The 23,186-nt window shown below is 31.9% G+C and overlaps 1 protein-coding gene across 1 annotated transcript in view; it reads right to left on the bottom strand.

The window, feature by feature from the left end:
• Nucleotides 1-21,806, bottom strand: part of LOC134692413 (exosome complex component 10-like) — a 45,104-nt gene extending 23,298 nt beyond the window's left edge. Inside the window, exons 1-12 of the mRNA XM_063552863.1 lie at nt 21,678-21,806; nt 9,548-9,684; nt 8,533-8,656; nt 7,924-8,028; nt 6,326-6,485; nt 5,824-5,881; nt 4,958-5,033; nt 4,259-4,369; nt 3,164-3,307; nt 2,451-2,641; nt 1,464-1,620; nt 205-353 (exon numbers count right to left, since the gene is read on the bottom strand). Of these exons, the coding sequence (XP_063408933.1) occupies nt 205-353; nt 1,464-1,620; nt 2,451-2,641; nt 3,164-3,307; nt 4,259-4,369; nt 4,958-5,033; nt 5,824-5,881; nt 6,326-6,485; nt 7,924-8,028; nt 8,533-8,656; nt 9,548-9,684; nt 21,678-21,752 (1,487 nt within the window). The 5' untranslated portion in view covers nt 21,753-21,806. The remainder of the gene's footprint in view (nt 1-204; nt 354-1,463; nt 1,621-2,450; nt 2,642-3,163; nt 3,308-4,258; nt 4,370-4,957; nt 5,034-5,823; nt 5,882-6,325; nt 6,486-7,923; nt 8,029-8,532; nt 8,657-9,547; nt 9,685-21,677) is intronic.
• Between the last annotated feature and the right edge of the window lie 1,380 nt (nt 21,807-23,186).

Below are 23,186 nucleotides of genomic sequence, written 5' to 3'. Positions count from 1 at the left end.
GCCAAGTGATGGCATAAGCTCAATTGTCCCTTCGGGACAGGTGAGCTAAAAAACTGTGGATAAATTTATTTTTGTGGGCACCAATTTTGCATGCAGATTGAGGAAATCTTGCATTTTCAGGGATATTTAATTTCATGGTTTTCCAAAAGTCTGCATTTGTAAATACAGCAAATTTGTAATAATGAGTCCACAGTAGTTCCTTACCCTATACTTTCATCCTCCACTCTGGCTATTCTGTCTCGCCAGGAATATAAGTTTTTTAATGCAGCTAATTGTCTGGAGTTGAACACTTTCTTACTCTTCTTGTATAATTCCATGTATAAACCATCTGTGTATATAGGTTTTCTGTACACCTATAATCAATGAAATATTTAGAAAATATCAATCAGGACTTACTGTAAAACTTTGCAAAGATTTTTTGGCACAGGGAAAATTCAAAATTCTTTAGTCATATGAAACAAGTGTGTGGTGAAAAATAATGTTTGTCCAATTCTTGAACCAATGCATGTATACATCATTAACTTAGTCCTCTGTGCACGATTTTATCATTATTTTCGCAAATATGGCTGCTCATTAAATGCCGTGTTTTGAAGCCGAGTTTTACCGATTGTCACATTATCGTAAACAAATCACAAAAAGCATGGGTAGTGAGCGCGTGTTTAACATGCATGTATAATCAGATATTTGTTTATTTCAATGACAGATCAATGCGTATTGTGGTCACCAGAATTTTACGAGGAGGGTTACGCTTGGGTCACTATGCATAAGCAAAATATGTCAGCGAATTGCTTCCTGGATGCAAGCAATTTAAAATAAGCAAACTTCTTCTAAATGTGGACAAATCAAAGAATTTTCCTCAGAAAAAAGTATGTGTACATAAGTTGTTTAATGAAAACTATCCATTTAAATATGAAAAACATATGCATATTTTTTTTTTAATTTGAGGTTTCTTATGACTTTAAATGGAAACTTTGCTTCAATATTGTTGATTTTACAAAGTTTACAAAAGGGAGAAACTTTCCCATATTTAACATGTTTAATGTGATTGTAACCAACAACTATTCACTTTATGGTGCTAAATTGTGAAAGAGGGTTGGGCTCTGACTTACATGTTTAACCCCGCCACATTCTGTATGTGTCTGTCCCAAGTCAGGAGCATGTAGTTCATTGTTTTCATTGGTTCATGTCTGTCTTATTTGTTTTTTCTGAATTGTATTTTTATAAATTAGACCGTTAGTTTTCTCATTTTACTTGTTTCATACTTTTCATGCTAGGGCCTTTATAGCCAATTGCATGGTAACAGTCTTTCTCATTGTTACAGCAGTACAGTTGCCAATAATTGCTAACAACCACTTTATCTAAACTTCAGTGGATATTTTCCATTGACAATCATACCTAATCTACATATTTTTTTTCTTTAAGTCAAGGACTCTCTTTACATTTTCTAACCACCCATTACAAACCTGTGAACAGACTCTAGTACTCTTCTGTATAACAGAATGGAGAAGATTATTCTGTTCATTTCCTCTCTCAATTAATTCATTTCTCATCTTGTCATAGATATACAGTAAATAGTGGGTGTCTTCTCTTGCATACTTGATTAATTCTTCAGGGAGCGGTCTATAAATAAATATAAAATAGATGTAAAGTAAATAAGGTGTGTCCTGTGTGGCTTATTTGAAGTATATCAAGAAGGAATTTATAAATTAATACACATTCATCATGTTAATATTCCACAAATCCAAGCAGGGTCTAAAATAATCAAAAAGATACAGCAAAAATAGGTGTGTTCTCTCTGATTTGTTTAATCAATTTTTCAAAAAAAAATCATTCTCTGGTATACTTTTCAAATTGTTTTGTTGGTAGGGTTTAATAATACAAAATATGTGTACAGTCATCATGTCCTCTTGTCAAATTATTCATTTACTTTATTTTCAAGACAAGAATTATCTCCCCTTCATTAATGCTGAATTGTCTTCCCTTTGCTAAACTGAAATTATTCAAATTTCACCTAAAAAAGTTGTAATGCTTACAAAGCAAACAGACAGATGGTCATTACTTTGTGAGAGTTCTGCTACAGTTTATATACAGTAACTTTCATGGGTTAGGTCTTTAAAATATTCACTGTGGTCATAATACTCCACTCACACTTTCATTTTCTATGTTCGTTCGGCCATGAAATTGGAGTAAAAACTCTAATTTGGCATTAAAATTAGAAAGATCATATCATAGGGAACATGTGTACTAAGTTTGAAGTCCATTGGACTTTAACTTCATCAACAACTACCTAGACCAAAAACTTAAACCTGAACTGGGACAGACCGAAGGTACAACCAACGGACGGACGCACAGACCAGAAAACATAATGCCCCTCTATTATCATAGGTGGGGCATAAAAACGGGTGCAGATAAAGTTTAGTGGAAAAACGTTTCACTGTATATTTAATTACCTTATTCTCCAATCAGCCAACTGATACTGTTTATCTGCCTCTACCTGACAATAGACCTGTAACAAATGTGCCAGGGAATGCCTTGCCATATTCAACACTCTAGCAGCCTGTCCTGTATCAAACATGTTGATAATATACAACCCCAAATCTCTTTGCAACCAGCCAATGTCCATATCTGCACCATGTAACACCTAAAACAGATAATTAACATTGATTCATAGTTTATACAAAGTTCTCATTGAAATGGAAAAATCAGGATTAAAGCAATTGTCTGATCACTTTTGATTTGATTATGTTTCAGCAGATCAAAATTGATTTCAGAGGTAACAGACTATGACTTTTGAATTAGCAATCAAATTTTCTCAGTAAACCGTCATGAATTTATGAAAAATAGATTTAGACGAAATTCACTTACATTTCTGACATCACAAAAACATCTCTAATGACTGAAATGGTCAAAATTTCTTTCAACGGGAAGATTTTTACCTTTTAACATATGTTGTCATAAAATTTTCATTACCCTTTTTTTTAAATTTCAGAATTTAAGGGCTAATATTATGAGTTAGTGAATGAACTCCTATTAATTATACTTCTGCAAGTTGTGAGGATGTAAATCCAATATTTTACCAAATCTGAACAAGAATGGATATGACTGAATAAATTAAAAAATACAATAACTAGCTTTTGACATGGAAAAAAGTATATAGTAATACCTTTAATATAGAGGGATCTGTAAAAACTACATTTAGTAAATGTAGTTCATTCCTAAGTTCTAATGTATCAATAATATAGTCATTGGTTCTGGTAGAGATCTGCATTAAACACGTCAATCCTTGAAATGATCTGTAAGAATGGTGCTGAAATATACAATTACTAAGTTAATAAATGTATTAAGTAATTCTTTTCTATTGTGTAATTTAATTTTAAAGTTTAAAAACCGAAATTCTTAGATAAACATAATATTTTGTCTGTGCGTTTTCAAAGACAAAGGCACAGTTATAAGCATTATTTTTTTTTTTTTTTTTTTTTTGATTCATTATAAAATATTGAAGTGAAAAATTGTTCTGCAAAATGTACTCAATAAAAACATGTTTATGTCCATTTAGTTGCTGTGTTCACAATAAAAATAGTATCTCATATTCATATTATTTGAATTTTTTTCTTGTAAACTTAAAGTTGTGAGGTTTTATTTATTCTCTGAAATATTCTGTCAATGGTTTTATATATTAATTAGTTTTCTCGTTTGCTTTGTTTCACATTTGTAATTTTGGGGCCTTTTGTAGCTGACAATGTTATTGAGCTTTGCTAATTGTTGAAGGCTGTAACATGAACTATAGCTGTTAATTTCGGTGTCATTTGGTCTCTTGTGTAGAGTTGTCTCATTTGCAATCATACCACATCTTTTTTTATATGAATCAATTAAATTTATTCATTATTTTGGGATGGATCTCTTTTGCTTTATTCTGTTATACTACAAACAATTTCATAACAAAAATGTGTCCCTAGTACACGAATGCCCCATCCACACTATCATTTTCTATGTTGATCAGTGGACCGTGAAAATGGGGGGAAAATTTGGCATTAAAATTAGAAAGATCATATCATAGGGAACATTTGTACTAAGTTTCAAGTTGATTGGACTTCAACTTGATCAAATACTACCTCGACCAAAAACTTTAACCTGAAGTGGGACAGACGGAAAAATGGAAGAATGGACAGACGCACAGACCAGAAAACATAATGCCCATAAATGGAACATAAAAATTGTTAACAGGTTTACGATCTTAATTTGTGTTTTTATTATTTACCTCTAAGTCAATGGCTATTTCTTCTTGTGTCATCAGTGTGTTACACAAATCTTTAAGTTCTTCAAGCTGTGTAACTATCATACATTCTGTTTCACCTAGAGGCTTGGGGTCCTACAATGCAGCAGTGAATTAGATTTCCTTAAACATTTAAAAGATATGCTAGATGTTTGACACAATTCATTATCAACATTACTTGATTGAATGTATAATAACAACAAAATTGAGTCCAATAATGTGAGGGCTATTCCATTATAATGTATGTGGGAGGACAGGAAAGGACTTTCTAAATATCCCTTCAACCAAGAACAATTTTTTTGATAGATTTGCATAATGGTAACTGATGCAAACTGAAAAAGAGTCCCAACACCCACATTTTATAATTAAACTTTCCTTCCTACCCTTCCACATACTTTTTAATGGAATAGCCTTAACTGTCAATTTGAAAATGCACTAAATAGTTTTCAATAAAAAAATCATTTTGCATATATAAAAAGGAACTGAAATATTAACCATAGGTGATGATACGTTGAGAGATTTCTGTAAAGGTTTTAGATGGGCAAGATAAATATTTACCATAGGTGATGACACGTTGAGAGATTTCTGTAAAGGTTTTAGATGGGCAAGATAAATATTTCACATAGGTGATAACACGTTGAGAGTTTTCTTTAAAGGCTTTAGATAGGCAAGATAAATATTTACCATAGGTGATGACACGTTGAGAGATTTCTGTAAAGGCTTCAGATGGGCAAGTTCATGTTGATATGGATGGGGATACCTGAAATTATTAATAAAGTCAAATATTTATAAACATAAATAATGTCATACAACAAATTCAGTATTTCATTTTACACATATACCATTTTTTTCTTATTTAGATCATAAAAAATAATAATTGGTCCGAAATTGACTAGATTTGAATTTCAATCATTCAAAATCAGACCGTTCCATAAAATACCTGTTGTTCTTCAAATTTTATTTATATTTAATTAGGTAAGTGTTTCAAAATATGAGAAAATCTGAAATGTCTGAGAGTGATTTAAAAAAAAAATATTATCTTTAAATGAACCAACTTTTTTCAAGGCCATAATTCTTACAACCAAAACAGCATTTATTTTAAGTTTGATGAACATTTATCAAATGAAAGCTTTTCTATGAGTAGAAGAAAATAAGAAATAAGTGTGATGAGGTATTCCTTGACAATTTCTCTATATTTTCAAAATTTCCTTTTCAAAACAGATTGACAATTTTTTTAAGAAATATATTACCTTTTATACATAATATAGGAATAGAGGATATTTTAATGCCAATTTTAAATTTGTGTCATGAAAACTTATTTTTGATCAAGTTGAATTTTAATAAATACAACAAAACACAGAGAGAAAAAAAATTTCATGACAGGGATGAAATTGATTATATATATTACATTGTCATTTCCGAGCCTTTTATAGCTGACTATGCGGTATGGGTTTTGATCATTGATGAAGGCCATACAGTGACAAATAGTTAGTCTCTTATGGAGAGTTGTTTCATTGGCAATCATACCACTTCTTTTTTATATAACTTACTGAAATGCTGGATTTTCTGTCATTTCTGGTGTGATATCCTCAGGTAATTGTAAGCTTTCTGAAATAATAACTTCAGATTTAATATACTATGAGAACCTAGAAACTAAGGGCACATGTACACGTGCTGTTGTCAATGAAAATAACAACGTCGTCATAGGTTGAATAGCAAAAAACAGATTTTCATTGTTCATCTCAACTTCATTGCTTTTCTCACTTTCCCCTTGGCACCTCAACCAGGAAAACAATCTATTAATCTCAGCATCTCTCAAACATTTGTATCATTGTATCTCTGTTCCCAATACAAAGTAACAAAGATTAGGAAAAAAAATCAAAATTTGCTCTTTTAACTTTTAACTAAGTTTGACATAAGATTTTTTGAAAAGCTGCATAAAAAAAAATTCAATAAACAAATACTACATACAACCTAATGCTTTTTGAAATTATCATTTTCTTATATAGTTGAGTGTTGTTTATGAAGTGCAATCTTAATACATAATTATACCTTCTAATGTCTTCATAGCATTTGGTTTAAATCGAATACAGGGAACAAAAGGTCTATTCACATTATCAATTTTGTCTTTAAATCTCATCTGAGGTCGCTGTATATTTCGTGCTGTCAATAATCTGTAACTGGACAAATTACTTCCCTGCCCAGGTGAAGACTGATATAAAAATTAAAAATCACATATTTAAACAAATGCTGATTTTATTCATAATGAGTCCTAAAAAAAAAATAATAAGGTAATTGAACTTTTTAAAGTTGCAAATATATTTGACTAGAAAATCCTAATCTGACTTCAAAATTTCTTGATGCTTTTATTTTCCTATTTTGGCTCATCAAACTGGAACTGAGTGAAGGATTGCTGCAAAAAGACACTTGTTTATTGAATTAAAGGGTGTCAATGTACTTTTAACTTTAACTCATATTTAAACATATTTTATAAGTTTGCCAATGTTGCATCAAAAGCTTTTGGTGTATTTTAATCTAGTAAAAAACAAACTTTTGATTCCATGAAATGTATTCGTTATATGAAAACTCCTCAATCCTGCGACTCAAACGAAAATGACCCAGAGTTAATAAAGTACAAAACATGTGTTCCACAAGTTCAAAACTAATTTGTCCGCGATATTTTGCTCCAACCTTAAAATTGCTCGACAGGAGGTACTATAAGTCAAAAAAAAAAAAAAAAACAAACTTGAATTTGCTATACATGTCTGTTGATTTTCTGCCATCTTTGTTAGGGCTGTTCCAGAAAATACTATGTCCCCCCCCAGGGAAGGCAATTTTTTTAAATATTATGTGGGTGGTTGTATTTGAAATACCAAAATGCAAAGGGAGTGCTGTTCTAATTAAATTTTATTTCTGTTGGTGGTGGGGGTTAAAAAAAAGTGCCGTCCCTGGGGGGGACATAGTATTTTCTGGAACAGCCCTTATTGAAAATTGTAGATAATTCTCTTTTATCTTTTCAAAACTTTTATCATTTACCTAATCCATACAATATACAAGTCTAAGTTACCCTTTACATGAAATTAAAGTACATGTAAGTACAGAACGGCAAAGATTGCAATAATTTATCAGTGGGAAGTAAAATTAAATATTGCATTGTGAATTATAATAAAGTATTGGTTGAAGTTGATTTTGTGTCTGGACAATGGGAGATAACTCCAATTCGTAAAGATGACTTTACCAATGACATCATTTATATTTGTAGAACATATTTTAGATTCCTGCACCATACAAATGTGGTGTTATTTTCTTGACACTTGTAACATGGTTTTGTGACTTAAATATCTGAGCATATATTACATTGATTAATTACCTGTTAATTACTGAAAATGTTTATGGACATAAATGATGGGTAGGATGTATAGAATGTTTACTTAAGATCAATGCATATCTATTTTGTGTATCAAAAAGGTAGTGATCAGCCTTGGAAGATTTAGAAATCAAGTCAGTAACATAGGGTATTGATTTCATTTATGCAATCTTTACCTCCAAAAAATTCTGCAGAGATGCAGAATGTGTCTACACAAAACTTTGCGCAGACGCTCTGCTGAAAAGATAGCTTTCAATTCTATATACTTTTCCTTCTTTAATACCTTTTTATTCCAACTAGCTGTGGCATTATGTTTTGGGGTAGCTGATGCTACAACTAATGTTGTTTCTTTCTTTTTGATTCCTGATGCTTCATCTAGCCAGCCTCCCTACAATTCAAACAAAATACATATATAATTTGTATGATAACATCTTATCTAGACAATTAAGAAAAGAATACTCTTTTTTTCTAATGTTAGGTATAAAATATAAATGTCTAAGAATATATAACTCTACCTCCAAATTAATTTAAATGTACCAGTAAATATAATAATATAATACACTTATATATTAGTACAAGAATTACCCCTGACTAACAAGGGAAACACATTTAAAGTTGAATAGAAAGATAATCTTATTCATATGAATGAAAAATTTAACAAATGCCTTCCTATTAAAAATCTTTACCATCAGTCGTCGCCTATTTAACAAACCAAGCTGCCAAAAGGCTCCGTTATAACCTTAAAATACACATATGAAACTTTTTTTCACGCTTTTGGAGAGATGAAAAGAGAGCGTGTATTATACACAACTGGGTACTAGACACAGCTAAATATGGTAAACACTTTACCTTTAACATGCACAGATATATATGTATAAAACTCAATAATTACCACTCTTTCCAGTATTTGGTCATTAGCATCAATGAGTACATCAAACTTATCTTCAAGGTCAACAGCACTGCTATTACCCGTCAGATTCCCCTTTACACTTTGATACTTCAGAATACTCTGGATTCTGAAAATATAATAAAATGTGGTATAAGTGCCAATGAGAACTTTCCATCCAAGTCACAATTTGTAATTAAAATAAACCATTATAGGTCAAAGTATGGTTGTCAACATGGCATTTAAACCGGAAAACCAACAGTGTAATTAGAAAACACCATTTTGTACTGAATGTATTGAAACAGATTATTTTGGTTCATATAATTGTTTAGGAGTTTAGTGGAACTTTTTTTTCTCTGAAATACTACACATTTTGTTAAGGGGCTGGCTGAAGCCCCCTCCTTGTGTTTGATTTTCACACTGTATTGAATTAGTGGCCTTGGGGTGTTTTCTGATCTTTGGTTGGATAGTTGTTTCTTTCCCCATTTCAATTCTAAATTTGATACTAACAGAATACTGTAAAATTACAATTGAAATGTATTTATCAATTTTTTAGTGGCAAATCTTTCACTTTAGCAATTTTTAATTTAACAGCTGACATATTAAAAAACAAAACACATAATTTTGAATTACATAATGTCATATAATTTTATAACCAACAATAGTACAACCCTAAATGGTTAACAGCTCTTTTCATAATGCTGGCTATATATATAGCAAGACAAATGTCTGCTCAAGCATTGTAAAAAGAATTGATGTGCACAAACAACATGAACAATATGAATAGGTGGAATAAAACCTGTATATAAGTAAATTTGATTATTTGATAATGTCCAATCAAATTTAAATATAATTTTTACAAGTTTAAAATCTGCTTTTTTATTTTTTTTACACATATCAATCTTAATTACAATGCTTGAACAAAACATTGATAAAAACAAAGCAAGCAAGCTAAACAAATCTTTACCTTACATTGTACTAGCATTAAGAAAAGAGCTGTAAATTATGGATCTATAATTACATATTAAGAATCCTGTTGCCTTCAATATCCAATACTTCTCTGACACCTTGATAGCTGGAGTAATAATCAAAGTCATCGCCTGTTGCTGGTAAATCATTGGAACACTTGGTGGCTTGTAAAGCTGTCTTTAGTGCTTGCTGGAAATATAAAAATCAAATACAGTTGACTCTCAATATCTCTATTCAGCCGGACCAGAGAATTTTTTCGAGATACAGGTAGTTTGACTCTAACGAACAACTGGAAGTTTGTCCCTTGTCTAACGATATAAAAAGAAATCTTTTAAAAAAAGTCGTATTTTTCTGTACCGGAAATTGAAAAGTCCTTGTAAATCAAAAACAATTACCAGTCAGAGCTCTGACATAAACAAGTCAGAATAAACTGACTTCTTCAAGTCAGAAAATGTTTTGAAATTCTGACCTGTACGGGTCAATTTTTGTTTTGCGTAGTTTTCCATCGAGTCCGTCAAACCAGAAGTTATTTTGAATTTGCCGCCGATCTAAGACACATACGATCACGTGGTTTTTTGCGAGAGATCACGTGTTTGAGAGTCGTTGTTTTGGGAGTTTCTCAAACGAGAAGTTATTGAAAATATAGTGATTATTTACGTTTTTTTAGTGAAAATCTAGGTCAATGTGGTCATTTTCAGATGGTAATTCATATTACCTCCGTATTTTCATGGCCATTTTAATATTTTTTACGTGTAAAGAAGGTCTTTGCAAGTGATTTTGTTGCTGTTTCATGAAGGCGCATGACCTGTAAATACGGACGCGTGGCCTTTGAGATGATCTGGTGTCTGACAATTCTGACTTGTTCAGGTCAGAAAATGTTGTTATGATAATGAACTGTTATTTTCGGGAGACAACTCGTGTTGTCTTAAACAGTATTAACATTATTAACCAGTCAGTGCAATTTTAAAAGTGAAATTATTGCTTCAAGATGAACATCGTCACGTGATTTTTCTATTTTTAAACTCAAACCTTTCCGAGTTTGCGGCTTATTAAATATATTTGTTTTTTCGTTTCTCCCAATGAGAAAAACGATCTTTTGAATATTGATATTCATGAAAATGAAATGAAAATCGGAATAATTTAAATAAAGGAAAAAGGAAGGGAGGGTTTAACTAAAGAACCAAATATTTTTTTAGTTTTATTTAAAAAAAAAATGATTTTAACTTGAGAACATTAAAAGATTCACAAAACGGGTTTTCAGTTATGATTATGGAATATGATATTAAAAATAAATCAAATGAAATGTAGGGTGAGTCTCAAAGGGATAACCCCTACCCCTGTCATTTAACTTGTGAACAGTCGAGAATCCTGCCCCCTAAACTCAATTTGTTCTCTCTGTAAAGTATCATGAAATATACCAGGCAAGTCTCTATGGGTCGCCCCACCCCTTGTCATTTGAGAAAAATCTTACATCTTGAAAATGATAAGGTCCCCACCCCTCCTGTGTGAAAACATGTAAATGGTCAAGACCCCCACAACTGTACCATATATATAAGTGTAAGTGACAACAAGACAAATCAAATGAAATAAAGATAAAGTCCCTTGGGGTCACCCCACTCCCTTATGTTTGTAAATTTGTAAGCGGTTGAGATCCCCACCCCTTAAGCCTATATATTATTATATGGGACAATACAACGAATCAAATAAAATAAAGGGAAAGTCCATGGGGGTCATCCCCATCCACCTATCTGAAATGGTCTGGATCACCACTCCTTAACCGTATAATATTCCTGTTCGTCATTTCAAGAAGATTTGAATGACATACAGGGTCAATCCCTAGAAGTTACCTACATGTATGCATATCACTTTACTAGACCAAACCAATTTTTACTTGAACTTGCTCAATGTCAGGCGACCATGGGAATGACAAATCATTGGAGCTTTGTTTGAGAGACCTCCTAACAGCATCCTGTTACAATTATTTTTATTTGCTGAGAGACCACCTTTACATATTATATTGATCAGTGTTTAAGCAAACACCAGAATTGTCTATTCAGTATTATTTTCCTCTCACATGAATCACTTCTTATTAATTACATGGCATATGTGTTTTCCTATGAAGTTACCGTACGCATCTATAATTCTTACCCCAGATGCATAGCCACATAAAGCATTAACCTTTTATTTAAAATATAGATAGTCTTTGTTTCTACAGAAGTGAGAAGAACATTGGAAGTCAGTATGTTCATGATGTTCTGACTTATAAAAGTCTGAATGAAACGCGCGTCTGGCATACTAAATGACAATCCTGGTACTTTTGATAACTATTCTGACTTTAATTCAATAAGACTCAGAATGATCTGAAGATACTGACTTGTTTTTAATGTTAAGAGTATTTTAGAATATGAATGCTCTTGTCATGCTAGTACCATAAGAAATCCTGACAAGATTTTGTTCCCAAAAAATATATATTAAAAATAACAAGTGTACAATTGAACATAATTACAAAGTTATAAATGTTGCTAAAAAATCTATTTAAAAACACCCAATAGATAGTTATCTTTCAACTTTTACATGTATTTAAAAAACAGTGAAAATATTATGTATTATATGTACCGCTTCTTGAAGGACAACAAAGTCACCAAACTTAGTCTGATTTTCTAAGTATTTTCTCCTCAACATTTTTTTAAAACAGAACATAATTTGACCTATTTAAGTCAGTTTACAGAAGAAGAAAAAAATCCGATCAAACTAGGTTTCTTCATCTTAGCCCCCCCTTTTTTCTCCTTATCTGGAGCCAATTTCACAAAACATTGTAAGTTTAAGTCTTAAGTGTTGTACTTAAGACTTTCCTAAGTGCAGTCCTAAGACAATTTCACAAAAGATGTCGTAAGTTTTAATCCTAAACTTAGGACCGCTCTTACGCTTAAATCTTACGTCTAAACTTACGACCACTCTTAAGATAAAAGTACCTTAGCAACGTTACTTTCACTTCATCGAAGCATGCGCAGCGGTCACTCCCTATGTAAACAAAACGGGACGGAAAACATTCCATAGATCTCCCTTAACTTGTCAATGGAAATAACAAAGATAAAGCTTAAAGAGAGTGAGCTTCTTACTTTTCTCTGGCATAGTAACTTCCAACATTTCTGTCATTAGGGGGCGGTTCGGGCACAGTCTGACTATCCAAGACAAAAACAAGTACCTGTTGGGCACAGCCTGCCGAAAGGTACACAACTGTGGATTTTTTTTATTGCCCATCAAACAAACAATATGGCAAAATTAGGAGAAAAAGAGCCATATCTTTCATTCTAGTAAAAAGGTGTAATTACTTATTTATTTATTTATGCATGCAAAGAAATTGCCTCGGATGAATTAATATTGATCGTTTTGTATATTACACTATTCTAAGCGACACTAACATGCAGGTCATACATTTTTTTTTTAATAAAATCAAATCTTTATCTGTTAATGGGTGCCTTAGGAGGTCCACCGGATTTTTAAGCTATGATTTCCTGGCATGTAATCGATAGAAATTTCAGGGTTTATAGAATTCATAAAACAGACAAGGTACATTGACAAGTATTTGATGTTTAATTTAAACGCAGAGAGGTACCACCGGCACCCTTAGCCAAAAATAAATCTTCAATTTCTCCTATGTGCCTTCAGACTTTATTTTTTGAATTGTAGTTCCACTTTCTATATTTGGTATTTATTCTATAAATATTAGTCCACCGTGGAAAAAAATCACGTAATGCAGGAATATATTATTTTGGAGTTTTCTTTTAAGGCGGGGACTCCAATCAGACAACAGATGTGTATAACTGTAGATTTTATTTTTAAATGAGAAGAGTTGCCGGTCCTGTATATGAATTAATCGGTTGGAAAGAAAAAGAAAATTTGAAGGTCCCATCCAAAGAGTGAAAATGGACGGAGCAAAAGGATGTGTTTCACGCGGAATATTTGTATCTTATGAACTCTTGTATACTTAAAAGTTTTTTTGTTTTTTTTTTATTATTTAACAAAATAAAATTAGACTAATTGTGAATGGTCTTCTTTCTCCAATGCAAATAAAGTGCCTCCGTTGAAAGTTTGCAAATATCCTTATGAGCAAATTTTAAATTACACGGATGATAAATATCTACCATTTGCTATGTTGTCGTGTTCTAAGCGTACATGCAGGTCATATATTAATTTGTTGAATGAAATCAAATCTTTACCTAATGGGAGCCGTAGAAGGTCCGTCGGAGTTTTGAGCGAGGCCTTCTTGGCATGGTGCACTTTGTTTGTATACCAAATAGGCAGCTATTTTGAGTCCTATTGTAGTTTCTATCCAGTGTTAGCGCACAGGTACTTCGTCTTATGAATATAAAAAGGGAAATATAAACTAGACAAAGTGATGCTCCCGCGCTCCACTCTGAAGTAACTGTATTATAACAAAATTAATGCGGGACGTTTTTTGACATATGGCCCCCGCAGATGCAAAATGATATTTAAATATTTTTTTTACATTAATGCTAATGCCCCAAAGTGACAAAGTTCAACCATCTCACAAAAGAGCAAATATCAATAAAAAATCAAAACACTGAACACATGCACACCTTCAATATGTGGTACAAACAGCCAGAAAAGTGAAAACTTTTTAGCATTCACACTGTAGGAGGAGTTCTCTGAAAACGCCCCTCTTATGCAAGTAAATAATCCAAAAAATGACAAAGTTTAAACATATTTATACACATAATAATAATCCAAAACACTAAATATAGTTGACATATTGCTTATAGTTTCTAAGAAAAACACTTAACCAATAAAATTAAACATTGACCAACGAACCATGAAAATGATATCAAGCCTGGTCAAGGTAAGCCGAACCATGCCAGGCAGACATGTACAGCTTACAATTCCTCTATACAACAAATATTGTTGACCTATTGCTTATAGTTTCAAAAAAAATGACCAAAACACAAAAACTTAACTGATCCATGAACCGTGAAAATGAGGTCAAAGTCAATAAAACCTTTGAGACTGACAAATGCATAATGATATATTCCCATACAACAAATATAGTTAACCTATTGCATATAGCAATAGAAAAAAAGACCAAAACTCAAACACTTACCTGTGACCACTGAACCATGAAAATGAGTTCAAGGTCAGATGACACCTGCCAGCTAGACATGTACACCTTACAATCCTTCCATACATCAAATATAGTAGACCTATTGCAAACAGATAAAAAAAACCAGACCAAAACACAAAAACTTAATTATAACCACTAAACCAAGAAAATGAGGTCAAGGTCAAATATCACCTGTCAGTTTGACGTGCACACCTTACAGTCCTTCCATACATCAAATATACAAGACCTATTTCTTAGAGTATCTGAGATATGGACTTGACCACCAAAACTTAACCTTGTTCCCTGATAAAAAAAAATGAGGTTGAGGTCAAGTGAAGTCTGTCTGACGGGCATGAGGACCTTGTAAGGTACGCACATACCAAATATAGTTATCATATTACTCATATTACTCTTAATAAGATAGAAATTAACATTAAAAAAAATCTTAACTAATTTCAAGTTGTCACACAACCATGAAAATTAGGTCAAGGACAATAAACATGTAACAGACGGGAAGGGAAGTTTGTAACATGAGGCATTTATATACAAAATATAAAGCATCCAGGTCTTCCACGTTCTAAAATATAAAGCTTTTATGAAGTTAGATAACGCCGCCGCCGTAGTCGCCGCCCTATCCCTATACCGAGCTTTCTACAACAAATGTCACAGGTTCAACAAATACCCGAAACATATCTTCTAGCATACCTTAAAATGTTTAACTACACTTCGATTGCTGTTTTCATTCTACACTAGCTATGAAGCCCTCAAACTTCATTATAAAATGAGAACCCTTTTGTTTCAAATTGTTAGTGTGCATAGCAGATTAACCCACGAAGCAAGTTTCCACGTGAGCTGTGGTCTGTTGATGTAGTAGGTTGCATGTGCTGAGTATATATGGATTTGATTTTATTAATTTTCTAACTTTATTACAATTTTCCATATCAATTGAAAAGTCAGAATTTAATATGAGTCCCTTTAAAAAGTATAAGAAATATAAAATATTTAACACTTAAATGAGAATTTAAGAAGATGACACAACTGGAACCCTTAACAGAACTTATAAAGAAACAGCAGTCGAAATCGATAGCTTATCCACTCTCTACAACTTTATAGGACAGTAACAGAACACTTAATCAGACATTAGATTTAGATCATAGGGACCAAATTTATGGTCTTGATTACACTTTAAAATACAATGCTTTGTTGAGATCAGCCTGGTAAGACTGCAGAGGTCGTCCCATGAACAGTTGGGGCAAGTTTGGACACAACATTCAAGCTTGATACTGTCAGAATTCGGATTGTGATCAAGTTTTTGACATAAAGCCAAATAAAAAGATATGTGTGTTTCCTATTTCCCTACCTACCCCATATGTTAAGCTTAGAAATAGCATACCTTTAAATTTTACTGCTCATTTTTCAATAAGCACTGTTAAAGTAAGAATTTATCTCACATAGACTCAATGTAAAAAAAATCTCTACCTATCTTCCCTATTTTTTTTCGAAGATGTAATAGGAAATTCACATACTACCGGTATTTTGTTTGGCTTAGTATAGGTATCTGACCCAAACTTAATGTGGTCAACAATCTATTGTGCTATACTGTGATATTGATTAAGATTAAACGAAGTGTGCTTGTAACGAGTGAATCTTCCAATTGCTACGATATTCCCGGGCTTGTATTTCCTATCATGATTTCCTTGATAATGGATTGCTTCTCACAAGTAAGCTTTTAAAGCAAGAGTTCCAAATGATGATGTTGAAATCCTCCTTTCGTACATTTTACGGATGCTATCACGAGTTGATTGACCGTTATGGAATGGCCGTTTCACAGATGATATCAGATATGTTCCTCAAGTCGTTACTATAATACCCTTTCGTTTTCACGAATGTAACCTTCCGAATAAGAATATATTCCGGATTTGTAATAACATAAGCAACATGACGGGTGCCACATGTGGAGCAGGATCTGCTTACCCTTCCGGAGCACCTGAGATCACCTGGGATTCAGGTTGCTTAGTCTTTAGTTTTGTATTTTGTGTCTTCTGTTTTATTATTTGTCTGTTTGTCTTTTTAGTTTTAGCCATGGCGTTATCAGTATATTTTCGATTTATGAGTTTGACTTTCCCTCTGGTATCTTTTGTTCCTCTTTAAGTAGTTTCCGGTAAAAATCATGTTTTATATTTGTTCTATTGAGCTGAGTGCGTACGGTTATAAATTTATGTTATTACATAATCATTTAATACTGTACATGTGTGCTGTGGTAAATTTACACCGACCGTATACTATAGTAGTAGGTCTCTCTATAATGAGCGAACGCAGTCTATCAGTTCCAAAACAATGGTCCTTGAATTGGAAATCGGTAGCGGTTTTACTATCATCTCGGCAGCTTTATACATATCTAGTGGGTTTGTACGGTCTCTACATATGCTTTCTCTAAGTAAGTGGCGTATAAAGAATAAAATTGGCAATGCTGCAATCATCTTATAAATACTTAAGATAATTGTAAGAGTGGTCGTAAGTATTTTTTGGACACTTAAGTGTGGATAGAGGCACTCTTAACTTTACGTCCAAAGTTGGTCGTAAGTTTTGACGTAAGTTCTTTTGTGAAATTGGTTTTTGACTTAAGACTTGACTTAAGTGTAATCTTAAACTTACGATGTTTTGTGAAATTGGACCCTGAATCTTCTACCGTTGAGTTAATTAATTGATATTTTTTTTTAAGAAACAATTCAGTCAAATGGTTTTTGGAATAATGTTTTTACAATCAAAAGTTTTATATGTTAACATAACAGAAAAAAAGTCATGAAAATACAAAAATAAAATAAATTTTTAAGATATTAATTTGATGAAATTTGTTAACAAAATACATTTGAATATAAAATATACCAAATACATTTTTTTATAGTCCTTGTTATTGTGACTTTAGGGGACCTTATTTCGTCAGTCTTTTATCTAGTTTCCCATACATTTTAAAATCAATATGAAAATCCTAGACTTAATTATGTTGAAATAAGTTTAGTTTTGACTGACTCTTTGAAGTCAGAACATGAATTTGACCTGTAAAAGTCAGTTTACAGAGATAAATTAAATCCAGTGAAAACTATGCCCCCCCCCCTTTTCCCCTTATCTGAATCTGCTACTGTTGGGTTAATTAATTGATAGGTTTATTAGAAACGATTCAGTCAAATGGTTAAAAATAATTTATTTTACAACCAAAAGTTCCATGTGTTAACTTACCAGAAAAGAAAGGTCATGAAAATACAGAAATATAATAATAATTTCAAGATGATTTGATGAAATTTGTAAACAAAATATATTTGAATATAAAATATACCAAAGACATTTTTTTATAGTCCTTGTTATTGTGACTTTATTATTGGGTGTCTTTTATCTGATTTCCCAATACATTCTTAAATGCATATGACAATGCCAGACTAAAAAGTTGTACTAATAAGCTAAAGTGAAGTTTTTGACTGACTCTTTGAAGTCAGAACATAATTTGCAAATTATACATTTAAATATTGAATATGCAAAATAAACTTGTTAATAGTCCTCATTATTGAGACGTATGGGGACCTTATTTCGTCTGTCTTTTATCTGGCTTTTCCGTACATTTTTAAATCAATATGAAAAAACTAGACTATAAAGTTGAAATAAGTTTAGTTGGGACTGACTCTTTGAAGTCATAACACGATTTGACCTGTTAAAGTCAGTTGACAGGGAAAAAATGTCCAATCAAAACTAGGTCTTCTTTCTTTAAGCCCTCTCCATATCTGAATCTGCTACTGTAGAGTTAATTATTTCATTATTTTTTTCAATCTAATTAAAATAAGTTCTCATTACTTGCTCCTTGATTTTTTATATGTCGCACACGGCGACATATAAAAAATCGAGGAGCAAGTGATGAAAACTTATTTTAATAAGATTGAATTTTTTTTTAGAAACAATTCAGTCAAATGGTTTTTAAAATAATGTTTTTTTTTAAAACCAAAAGTCCAAATATTAATTTAACAGAAAATACTCATGAAAATACAGAAATATAATAAATTTTTTAAGATAATTTGAAGAAATTTGTTAACAAAATATATTTGAATTTTAAATACTAGTATACCATACACTTTTTTATAGTCCACATTTTTGTGACTTTATTATTGGGTGTCTTTTATCTGAGTTTCTTATACATTCTTAAATGCATATGACAATCCCAGACTTAAAGTTGCAATACTTAATTAAAGTATAGTATTTTACTGACTCCTTGAAGTCAGAACATAATGTGACTTGTTCAAGTCAGTTAGCACTTACAGGATTTACCTCAATGAAAAATTAAGATATCAAAAATATACCAAATTATCTTTTATATAGTTCTTACAATTGTGACTTAATATTTGTGATTTTTTTTCCTACTTGTATCCATACATTCTAACTATTACATCACAATCATGATAAGTTTTTGATGGACTCTTTTAAGTCAGAACATGATTTGACCTGTTCAAGTCAGTTTGAAGAACAAAATTTTAAATCAAAGCTAAAGTGATCTTCCTCTTAGTCTTAGCCCCCTTCTGAATCTGCCACTGTTGAGTTTATTTATTAATAAGTTTTTTAAGAAACAATTAAATCAAATGGTCATTTATCTTAGAGGATCTTGCATGTAGTTTACGTGTCTTTTATTTGACTCTTCCATACATAACATTAATATCATACATGTATGGCAATGCCTGACTTAAAAAATTCAAAATTTCCATAAACTTAGCTTTTGACTGATTTTTTTAAGTAAGAACATGATTTGACCTGTTTAAGTCAATTTGTCTGAACATGCCCATTTGACCTGTTAAAGTCAATTTGCCTGAACATGATTTGACCTGTTAAAGTCAGATTGCAGAACAAATTTTCAAATCAATGATAGGTGTACAATATTAATGAGTTCCTTTAAGCCTGCGAATTTATTATTTGATAAATGTTAAGAAACAATTTAGTCAAATGGTTATTTATTTTAAGGGATCTTAAGATACATTTCCTATATTCTGACGTTCCCATACTTTCATTTAATATCATATGTCAGTGCCCCACTCTAAAAATTGCGATACAATTAGTTTTGGACTGACTGTTAAAAGTCAAAACATGATTTGACTTGTTTAAAAGAAAATGCATTTAAATATTGAATACACCAAATATTTTTTTTATTGTCCTCATTGTGACTTGAGGGGACCTTATTAAGATATTTCCTCTGTGCTATATCTGGCTTTCCAATACATTTTTAAATCAATATGACAGAACTAGACTTGGTTGAAATAAGTTTAGTTTTGACTGACTTTTTTAAGTCAGAACATAGTGTGACTTGTTTGAGTCAGTTAGCACAGCAGTATTTACCTCAATGAAATATTAAAATAACAAATGTTTTGCTCTTGATAAATTTAGCTAAAGGTGGATGAGAATAGATCCTTTATTTTTTCCTTGGAAGATTGAAGGTATTGTCATGGTACTAGTAAATGTATCCAATATTGTATTTTGTAAATCTTTTGATATTGACAGAAAATTGTATGATCCATTTTTTCTCCCCTGGTTTTTGTTTGTATTTTGAAATGATTAAATTTAATGAGATAAATATTTTATGTTAAGATTCTGGAAAGAAGAAGGTTTGATGAGCCCCACTTTTTAAACTCTTTGATTGGAAACAAGTAATCACTATATTTTTATGGAGATTGATAACAAAGTTGTAGTAATGACTGCTTCAAGTCAGAACAAAAAATGACCTCTCTAAGTCAAAATGCATCAAAAAGGGACATAAATCTAATTAGAATATGACGATATTAAGTCACAATATTTTGTGCAAAAGCTGACCTGTGGAAGTCATTTTATGATAAATTAAAGTCTGACATAAACTGACCTGTACAAGTCATATTCTGTTGAGTGCAAGAAGGGAGACAACACTTACATCAAATTATATCTGACCTATGGAAGTCATTTTATTCTGACTTGTTTATGTCAGAGCTCTGACTGATTACAGTGTGATACGCATCTCAGATTCGGACTTAATACTTTACAAAATATGTGACTTTGAATTTAAATAATGCTGTCTTTTAGAGAACAGTTGTTAAAGTTTTAATCACAATCTTTATTGAAGCAAATTGAGCTTAATCAAAGCACATGTTAAACGCGGGACTTTGGGAAAGTTCAGAGAGCCGACGACCTTGCTTCGGAAGTTGCTTTATATCATCAGGGTGTTTGTTCCCAACCTGATTGATTTCAGCATTTTGACTTTCACTTTCAAAGGGACATCCAGTTACGAGACAGTTTGTGGTCTCGAGATATATGCAAATATTACAAAAGCATATGTGTTCCTCGTCAGACCAACATTGGAATATGCTAGTTCAGTATGGGACCCGTACCAACAAAATGATATTTATAGATTGGAAATGGTCCAAAGGAGGGCAGCAAGGTACGTTACTAACAGATATCACAACACTTCATCTGTTAGTGACTTGCTTAAACAACTAGAATGGAGTACACTACAATAACGAAGAAAACAGAGCAGACTGATAATGATGTGTAAGCTTAATAACAACTATGTAAAGATTGATACATCAAATAAACTGATACCAAACAAACGTCCTTCCAGGTATAACATCGAAAAAGCATTCAGAATTCCATCATGCAAAACTACAGTTCGGAAGGAGTCGTTCTATCCTAGAACATAAGAGAGTGGAACACCATGCCCAACTGTAAGGTCTCTGCCCCGAGTCCTGAATCTTTCCAGGCTCAGCTCCGTCACTAATTAAATTGACACGTTTTTATTTGCACTTGTATATAAAATTCACCTAGTTTTTGTTTTTGATAAATTAAAATTTTTTATACATGCGCGCACTCCATAAATGTTGCAGAATAGTCAACCAGTTGACGGTGGCCGCTTACTGGAAGAAGAAGAACCTGTTTATTACAGAACTTTCAACTTGAAAAATTATGTCTGAATACCTTACGATGCCCACTCAATACTTGGTCTCAAATAAAATAGCAATAGTACATATGATTAGATCATTTGCTGCATTATATTTTTTACACAAATGACCTGTGTGTAGTTCGTTAGAGTGTCGAAACCAGGCAGAAACTCTTCTTCTGTTTCAGTTTGTTTTTCTTCTGACATTTTGCACGTGTTCTGTTGTTGTTTATTAGTTTCGAATTTTTCAGAAAAAAATAATAAAAAAAGATTCCATCGAACAAATTTAAACAAATATGAATATATTTCTATTACAACCAAATGAAATATTTCAGAAGTATTGCAGATATTCTTTTTTATTATCATTTATGTTACGAAACCAAATAAGTGTCTAAAATGCTCTACATATCGGTACAGATATGATACGAATTACGAACCATCAAAAGTGTATCATGATCGCTATCAGCCAATCTCAAATATGGCGAGAAAATACCGTGTAAATCAGGATTAAAAAAATTTATAGTACGGACTGATAGTACACAATTCATTTGTTTTCATTTGTCTATCATATTTCCTATGTTTATTTCAAACTGAGACAGGTACTTGTGGATGGTACCCCCTTCATTTTTCTTTCCATATATTTATCATTCTTATATATATATAAGTGCTTTGTGAAACGAAAAAATAGTAGGACTTTGATGGCCAAACACTATGAAACAAGTCCCTCAGGTAAAATATTTTTAGTACTTAGTTTTTGACCCAAAATAAAAATGTTTGGCTATTTGGTTGGCCCGGTTTAACTCCACTGACTGCCTAAGAGGGGACTGACCAGTCCAGCGCAAGTGATTCCCTTTGTAATCAACAAAAAAATTCACACAAAGGGTGTGTGGCACCCTTGGCCACTAACTAATGTCAGTGTTTATTTTAATTTATTATTATAAATAGTGACACTTTTAGGTTTCCAATTAAAAGAATGGACCTTTTAAATACTTTGATTCAACCTTTGGAAGTATTTCCTAAAACAATTTCATCATATGAAGGAATTTAGGTTGGTTTGAATGTTTTTTATCATGTTTTGATCCTGCTTTTAATCTTGTTTTCAAACAGTTGGATCTCATTATGACAAAATTTTCATGACATTGGGTTTGTTGGGAAACAAAATTTAAAAATTTACTTTACATGCGCAGCAAATATTTATTAACGTAATGAGATCTGACATTTTTATGCTTTTAACTCTTTGTTTAATTCATAAACATTCTATTTCACCCTTCAACAATTGATGCAGTCCTTATAAGATTGATCAAATTGTAAGATTTGTGGATGCAAGTTGAGAACCTGCTCCAACTATTAGTTGGAGCAGGTTCTCAACTTGCATCCACAAGAAAGATTTAGTAAATCTTTCTTGGTATCAGATGAACCAACGTAGCCTTCAATATGAGTACTGTAAATTCAGAAATTATTGCGTGCATTTATAATTGCGATTTTGTCAATTTCAATTTAAATGCGATTTTAATTATTACGATTTTGGGAAAAGTCATGCTTTATTCAGTTAAGATATTACAAAATGCGAGTTTTAATTATTGCGTTTACAACTCTGTTGCATTAATCGCAATAATAAAAACCTCGCAATAATTTCTGAAT

Source organism: Mytilus trossulus, chromosome 12 (genome assembly GCF_036588685.1).
Source record: "Mytilus trossulus isolate FHL-02 chromosome 12, PNRI_Mtr1.1.1.hap1, whole genome shotgun sequence".
Lineage (NCBI taxonomy): Eukaryota > Metazoa > Mollusca > Bivalvia > Mytilida > Mytilidae > Mytilus > Mytilus trossulus.
Note: the sequence above shows the minus strand (reverse complement) of the source record. Positions and strands in the feature narration are given on the sequence as shown.